Source organism: Vombatus ursinus, unplaced genomic scaffold (genome assembly GCF_900497805.2).
Source record: "Vombatus ursinus unplaced genomic scaffold, bare-nosed wombat genome assembly UNPS02014900.1, whole genome shotgun sequence".
Lineage (NCBI taxonomy): Eukaryota > Metazoa > Chordata > Mammalia > Diprotodontia > Vombatidae > Vombatus > Vombatus ursinus.
The window spans coordinates 585,384-593,554 of NW_020954678.1; the positions used below are offsets into that span (position 1 = coordinate 585,384).

Consider the following 8,171-nt stretch of genomic DNA (forward strand, 5'->3'; position numbering starts at 1 on the left):
TGGCCCTTGGGGAAGGACTCTCTGAGAGAAAGGGCAGCTGGCCCACCTGCTTATCACCCCAAGGTCTCTTGGAGATGGGGGGGATGGTAGTGGGGAGGAGGAAGTTACATCTCTGGCCTCTCCTCAGGGCCAAGGCTATTGGCTCAGTGCCCCACTGGTAAGCAGAGGCAAGGGATATAAGAGGAAGGCACTGGGCCTGTTGTCTCACACCAGCACCATGGCCTTCCTTCAGCTCCTCTCCTGCCTGGCCTTCGTGGCTGCAGCCTCAGGTGAGTCTATTTCTTGAACCTCATCCCGGGAGGCAGACCCCTCCCCAGTAGACAAGTGGGCATTCTCAACCCCATAGGGCTACACAATGACCTTGACTGAGCCACTTTGAGTGAGGGGAAAATCCTGGAGGTAGATCCTGCCTCTGAAGTTTCCTACCTGTGGGTCCCTGGGCAAGTCATTTAACCTCTGTGGGCCTCAGTGTTCTTATCTGTAACATATGAGGAGGAAAGGGGGTTGGCCTCAGTGGTCTCTGGGGTCCCTTCCCGCACTAGATGTCTGGGCTCAGAGCTCGCTTAATGAGATATAAGGGGCCCCTGTTTTCATGTCCCCCCCCAATACTTCCTGGAATTCCTCAGATTAAAAATTCCTTTTGGAGGGTAACGGATGCTCTCTTTGAAAATGCAAATGCCTCGGAAAGAGTTTAAAGACTCAGGGGCTCACACGTTAGTATGAATTAGTCTGAACCTGTGCTCTCCTCCTACTGGAGTCAGCTGTGTTAGTTGGGGAAATCTGGACGGCCAAGTTATTTTGGGTCTGGGTGAAGGACAGCCCACCTTAGGGGGCCCCTCCTACGGGGGTGAGGGGAGGGGGAATTGGGGAGCTCCTTTGAAATTTCAGTTCTGGCAGGAAGCTGTGGCCTGAAGCCTGGGGACGCTATCCGGGCACCCCCAGACTATGGCAAGAGCAGCTCACTGGTTACTGAGCAGCCCCACGGGAAGCCCAGTTCAGGGGCGGCTAGTGGGAATGAGGGGCTACCTGGGTGTACGAGCTCCCTCTTCAGCTGCTCCCAGATGCAGTCCTACATTTCCATCCCTCTCTCCTCTCCCTTCTCCTCCTTTCTATTCTCTGCCAGAAATGGGACAGAGTGCGAAGGGGGAGGAGGGAACAAGCTCCCTCCCTCATATCCCAGATCCAGGGGTTTCGTTAAGAACCCTCAGGGTGACTCCAGCCACGGGCTTTCTTCGCTCCTTGAGACTTTGAGTCCCAGCTGAGACAGACCCTTACCCCTCCCCGGACCCCAAGGGCCTTGGCCTGGCTCCCTGGACCAGGTGTCTGCCCTCAGTTCTCCTATCCCTTTCTCCTATTTCCAGCAGGTGATCTGGGCTCAACCCCACGCTGATTATTCTCTGGGAACAAGCGGCTGTGGGGGGTTGGTGGGGAATCCCAAACCCAGGTGTCTCCAGGAGCAGCTAAGACCTCAGTAGGCCGCAGAGCCTGAGGGGGTATATTTGGAGCCTGCCCAGTTAGTCCAAGGCTAGGAGACCCTAAGTGCCTTCGTTTTCTCCATGCGGCTAGGCTGTGGAGTCCCCGCCATTGAGCCCTCCCTGTCTGGTCTGTCCAGGATTGTCAATGGCAAAGACGCAGTTCCTGGTTCTTGGCCTTGGCAAGTGTCTCTGCAGGTGGGCACCTAGACCCTGCTTCACCGGGAGTAGGGCTGTTACCCCCTCCTTCTCCTGCTCCCAGCCCCGGATCCATGGATCTGTTCCTCTTCCTATAGGACCAGAGCAGTGGGTGGAGGGTGGAATGGCCACTGAGGAAGAAAAGAGTGATTGAGAGGCTGTCCTGGGGCCCCAAGAAGCCTTCTGTCTAGTTGGCCCCATAAATATCAACCTCTGTGACTCATAGCAATTTCTGCCCTACTAGGCCAGAAGGAAATGCCAATCCCAGCTGGTGCCCAGCTTGGCAGGAGACCCAGCCAGTTTTGTCTGGGATCCTTCCTTGTCCCAGTTCCCCAAAAAGATAAAAAAAGACCCGTTTTCCTTACCCCAGATGAGGGCTCTCCTCAGGGCCATGGTTTTTGGAGCCTCTTCTCTGTCCCCAGATGAGGTCCCTGAGTTGTTGAGGTTTTTAGGATGCATATGATTCCTGTCTGTTCTCTTCCCCACCAGAGAGGAGGTTCCCACTTCTGTGGGGGATCTCTCATCAGTGAGAACTGGGTGGTCACAGCTGCTCACTGCAGTGTCAGGTATGTTAAGAGAATCCCACTGGAGGCTTCTTCTGCTCTGTTTTGGAGAGGTGGTGGTGAACTGGGTCAGATAAGAGAGTTCTTGGGATATTAGGTGGGCATTCATGCAGTACCTGCTTGGCCTTTGACACATGGGCCCTTCCCTCTGTTTTAGCACAACTGACAAGGTGGTTGCTGGAGAATTTAACCTGAACTCTGATGAGGATAACATCCAAGTTTTGTCGATAGCCAAGGTACAGCCTGGGCTCAGGGAAGGGGGATGGGAGGAGTGTGAGAGTACATGCTGGCAAAGTGGCGGCCGTGGCCTCCCTGAATAGATTAAGGGTATGTGCAAAAGAGAAGTAAAGCATTTATTAAGCTTTTACCAGTTGCTAGGCACTGTGTAAATAGAGAGGGTTCAGCTCTGGGCTGGTAACTAATAAAATCTAAGCCATGATTATTAATTAATATTTTATTTATAATTTATTATTAATATTTGGCATTTTAAAAGGGCTTCTGTATAGCTGGCCAACAAGCATTTATTAAGTGTTTACTATGTGCTAAATGCTGAGGAAACCAAAAAGGGCAAACAACCAAACAAACAAAAAACCAGGGTCCCTGCCCTCAAGGAACTTATACTCCAACGGGAGAAACAACATGCAAATAACTATGTAGGTGATACAGCAGGGAATTGGGAAATGAAAATAATCCCGACTAGCATTTATATAGCCATTTAAGACTTGTAAAGCACTTTACAAATATTACCTCATTTTGTTACAACAACTTTGGGAAGTTGGTGTATTTTATTTATTATCCCTATGTTCTGGATGAGGAAACTGAGTCAGAGGTTAAGTGATTTGACCAGGGTTACCCAGCTTGTAAATATCTGAGGCAGAATTTGAGTTCAGGTCTTCTTGATTTAGGCTAGCCCATTATCCACTGTGCCATGTAGCTGAAAGCCTCCTGCAAAAAGCAAGATTGAGCCAAGTCTCAAAGTAGGCTATGTACATTTCCATTTGATCCCTTGTGAGGTAGGGAGCGCAGGTGGTAGTCTTTTTTCCATTTTCCAGATGAGAAAACTCAGACTCAGTAAGATTCGGTAACCTCCCCATGATTACACAGAGGTGAGATGCAGTGTTCCCCTTGGAGATTCTCTTTTTCTTCGAATGGGAAGGAAGTTCAGAGGAAAATGAGGACTGTGGTAAGAAATTTGGTCTTGTCCCAGGCTTGGACAGAACACTGGGTTCCAAGGACCTCAGTGTGCCACGGCCAGTTCTAGAGATTGGAAGGAGCTGTAGATGACCCTCCAGCTAATGGGTGCTTGGGTCTAAATTGCAAAGATTGGGAAATGACTCTCAAGAGAGACTCACAGAATAAAGGGAGGTTTATTACAAGGATACTTGGAATTGGTGCCATGCACAAAAATAGTTATTGCTAGTCTCCAATAGACAGCCTCCTCAGCAGGATGATTTCTGTAACCCTACCAGCCCCCCAGGTCCCCCGGGCCGCCGGCCTCCTGATTACTGGGGTACACACACCAGGGGCCCTGTTCAAAAATCTGGAATATGTGATGGCAGTCAGAACTCCTGCCCCAGTGTGGAATGAATCCGTGCCCTCTAGGGCAGAGTGGGTTTTATACCCCTCCTAGCTAGGTATTAAGGACAGGTACAACTAGTTTTCTCACTAAGACTAGTTCACAGGGTAAAGGTATACAGTGGAACCTGCCATTTTTTTTCTTTTTGTTTCAAGATGAAATCCTCCCTAGCTTGGCTCAACATGAGCTGTTGAGGAGGATGCAGCGGCTGGGGAAAGCTGATTCTTTTTGAGGGGAGGGGATGTTAGAAGAGACTTACACAGAAAAGCAGAGCTGAAGATAACTGTTGTGAAGGCCATCTTCTAGGCTGATTCTTGGGCCAGGAATTCAATGACTGTCTTCTACATTTGGGTTCAAATCCCAGCTCCACTATTTACTGCCTATTCTAGCCATGGATCTTGTCCATGGGCAACTATGTGGAACAGTGGATAGAGTGCTGGGTCTGGTCCTCTTCCTGAGCTCAAATCTGGCCTCAGATACTTCCTAGATGTGTGACCCTAGGCACAAACCCTGTTTGCCTCAGTTTCCCCATCTGTAAAGTGAGGCAAAGAAGGAAATGGCAAACCACTCCAGTGTCTTTACCAAGAAAACCCCAAATGATGTCATGGAGAGTTGGATGAAACTGAAACAACTCGACAACAAAGAAGGAAAACACTTCCTAACAAAGTGGAGTAGGCCAGTAGTGAGGTAGTGAGTCTCCCATCACTGAAAGTCTTCAAGTAAAGTCTGGATAGCAATTTGTCAGGAATGTCAGAGAAAGCGTTCCTTCAAGTAGTTAGTTGGACTAGTTCACCTTTGAAGTTCCTTCTAATTCTGAGGAGGCGCCAATGAAAGTTTGGGGGTGGAGCCAATATACCAGGGTCTCACTCTCCTGTCCCTGGCCTTCCTTTCAGGTCTTCAAGAACAAAAGCTATAATTCGTTCACCATTAGCAATGACATCACCCTGTTGAAGCTGGCTACCCCTGCACGCTTCCAGAACAATGTGTCCCCTGTCTGCCTGCCCAGTGCCCACGAAGATTTCCCTTCTGGCACCCCTGCTGTTACGACTGGCTGGGGCAAGACCAAGTATTACGGTGAGTGTGAAGCTGGCTAGCTCAGCATTAGATGCTTCACACATTGCCAGTAGTTTTTCTTCCAGGAGTTTGTTTGCAGTTAAGACTCCTTGGTCTAATTCACATATCCCAAACTACAAGACATGTGGATTTTATTTTGCCTGAGAACTAGAAAACGGTCACATTTGTCACTGCTTTGTAACAACGTCATGATTTTTAAGTTGACTTTACTTTCACCTTGAATTTTTAACTTGAGTCAAAACCCTTCCAGAGTTGGAACATAGTTCTGAGGCTTCAGTGTAGCAGAAAAAGCACTTTTTGATGAGTAGCTCCTGGCTGCAGATGTTTAAGGAAGACTTTCTGCAACTGCCTGAATTTCATTGGCTTAGTAGTTAAGTTTGCTCAAACAATTTGTATGAGTTTCTGGTTCACTTGTAATTCATATGAAACATCAGAAGCAAACCTAGTGCTCAGCTCTTAAAAATGGATTCAATTAGAATACAATCTCAACAAAATAAGGAATATAACTGTAAAAACAATAAACATTAAATTATTTACAGTTTAAGAACACTATATATCATAAGCTTTAACCAAATAACAGGAATAAACATATTTGCTCCTTGTCTCTTTTCAATCTCTTCTGTGTGTGCGCAATCCAATTTTGTTTTGAATATACCTGTAGGTAATGTATATCTTTTGACTCCTATAGGATTATTTTTTTTAAATAAGTAGTATTGGTACTTTTTTTGTTTTTACTTTAGTTTGGGCTCTGCCCTCCCTCCCATGCCTTAATTATCATGCCTCCCTGTAACAAAGGAAAACAATTAAGCAAAAATAATATCTACAATGACCTAATTTAACAATGAAAACACAATTTTATCCTTGTAGATCCCTGCCTCTCTCTTCTCTGCTGAGGAGGAAGGTATGTCAGATAATCTGTCTTTTGGAATTAATATTGGTTTGTATGCATGTGTTTTTAATAATTAGAATTTGATTTCCCATAGACTACTGGTTTTTTTTTAAGTATTTTTAAAGAAAGTTTTGAGCATAGATATTTAAGCACTGTTTCAGAATGGTGAAGAAGGGGGAGAGCCAACCTTACCTTGGAACAGAGCTTGGCATAGTCTTTAGTCCTGACTCTCTCAGAATCATTTCTTCTAGACTCCTTCCTCCAGCCCCCACTTCCTCCTATTCAGTTTGCCAGACGTGCCTAATCCACTCCCTTGTCTTTTGTCTGTGCAGCCCTCAGAGTCGCAGATAAGCTCCAACAGGCAGCTCTGCCCCTGCTGTCCAACGATGAATGCAAGCAATTCTGGGACAGCAAGATCAAAGACACCATGATCTGTGCCGGGGCCAGTGGTGTTTCTTCCTGCATGGTACCTGTCTCTCTCTCTGTCCCCCATTTCTCTCTTCTTTGTTTTCCCTCCTCTCTCTCCCTTTCAGAATTGCAAATGATGGTGCCTTGAAAGGGATCTTATCATTATCTATATCATAGATGTGGGAAACTGGAGACCTAGAAAATCAAAGTGATTTGGCATCCTGATAGTAAGTAGGTGGCAAAGCCAATCTTGATCTGGTGATTCTCTCCCACCCCCTGCATCCCCATCATCAATCACTTTTACAGAATCAGAGTGAGAAGGGACCTCAGAAGACATTTAGTCCAAGGCATACTTAAAATCTCTGTAAACTGCCTGACACAAGTGGTCATCCATCCTTCCATTAAAACAACTAGCAAAGAGGAACTCCTTGCCTAGTCACTTTTGCACAGATCTAATTGTTGGGGGCAGGTAGGTGGCACAGTGGATAGAGTCCCAAGCCTGCAATCTCAGTTCAAATCCAGCCTCAGACACTTCCTAGCTATGTGACCCAGGGTGAGTCATTTAACCTGTTTGCCTCAGTTTCCCCATCTGTAAAATGAACTGGAGAAGCAAATGGCAAATAACTTCAGTATCTTTGCCAAGAAAACCCCAAATGGGGTCACAAAGAATCAGACATGGCTGAAAATGACTGAACACCAAAAATTCTCTTTTGCCCAGTCAGTGACAGAGCTGAAAGGCTTAGCCTCACTTTGATCAAACTTCTAAGAAAGATCCTATCTCCCCTTGCTTAATGGGTGAGAGTGAGACACTTCTCACTTCTCCTTCCTCCCCTAACCCCATGCATGGTGGTATTTCATTCATGTCTCCTTTTCTTAAACCTCCCCTTAGTTTCCATCGTCCACTCACATTTTCTGCACTAGAAAGAATCAAAAAATCTGGTTTCTATTCTTGGCTATGCTACCAGCTTATTAAGCAACACATCACAAACTTTGATCATCCTCAGTTTTCTCATCTGTCAAATGGGGATTAATATCCATACTCTTTCTACCTACCTCTTTGGGCGGTTGCAATGAAGAAATGAAATCATAGACCTGAAAACGTTTTGAAAAGTCAAAAGTACTTTGAAAACTGTAAACTTTATTATTTCTCTCTTTTCCTCCCCTTTTACATTTGAAAGGTTTCAAACCAAGCCTCTATAGTGTCATGACAGACTCTAGTCATGGTGCCATGTTGTCAGTCCCTGGACTAAGTCACTGAACTTTCAGTTCTTAATCATTTCCATTTATTTCTGTAGCACTTTACAGCTTGCAACAAGCCTATAAGGCAGGTAAGAGAAAGTGGGGTTATCTCCATTTGATGGGGTCTTTTTTACCACCCCATGGAATCTCTGGTCACATGACTATGAAGTATCACCTCCAGGACTCCAATTTGGTGTTTTGAGTGGAAAGCCGATGCCCTAGACCCTCCGGACACTGATTTGACGGCTGATAGACCCTCTCAAGCTGTCCTGTCTTTTTTCTCCCTAGGGTGACTCTGGTGGACCCCTGGTCATTCTGAAAAATGGTGCCTGGAACCTGGTTGGTATTGTCTCCTGGGGAAGCAGTGTCTGTTCCACTTCCACCCCCGCTGTCTACGCCCGAGTCGCTGAGCTCCTGCCCTGGATCGAGGAGACCCTGGCCAACAACTGAGTTGCTCCCAGGCCAAAGAAAATGTGCTTCTTCTTATAACTTTTCCCTTCCCCCACCTCCAATAAATATATCTGTGCAGGATCATTCTGGGCTCCAGTGTTCTCTTTGTCTGCAGTAGGGATCTAAATGCCAATGGTCAGGGTACAGAAAAACCTGTACTCAGAGAGCCAGGCACGTTCCCAGAAGGCCAGACCACTGGCAGGGGCTTCTGGGGATACTAGTTCTATTTCTAGTGATGATGTTGCTGTGGGGGTTGAGAAGAGGGAGAGGACCTGTTCCTGCCTACCCTACCTGGCAAAATG

At 46.6% G+C, this 8,171-nt stretch overlaps 1 protein-coding gene across 1 annotated transcript in view; it reads left to right on the forward strand.

Moving 5' to 3' along the window:
- Window positions 1-7,889, forward strand: part of LOC114028923 (chymotrypsinogen B-like) — a 16,814-nt gene extending 8,925 nt beyond the window's left edge. Inside the window, exons 2-8 of the mRNA XM_027843259.1 lie at window positions 128-269; window positions 1,567-1,670; window positions 2,160-2,236; window positions 2,391-2,469; window positions 4,703-4,883; window positions 6,105-6,238; window positions 7,708-7,889. Of these exons, the coding sequence (XP_027699060.1) occupies window positions 218-269; window positions 1,567-1,670; window positions 2,160-2,236; window positions 2,391-2,469; window positions 4,703-4,883; window positions 6,105-6,238; window positions 7,708-7,869 (789 nt within the window). The 5' untranslated portion in view covers window positions 128-217 and the 3' untranslated portion in view covers window positions 7,870-7,889. The remainder of the gene's footprint in view (window positions 1-127; window positions 270-1,566; window positions 1,671-2,159; window positions 2,237-2,390; window positions 2,470-4,702; window positions 4,884-6,104; window positions 6,239-7,707) is intronic.
- Window positions 7,890-8,171: the final 282 nt, after the last annotated feature.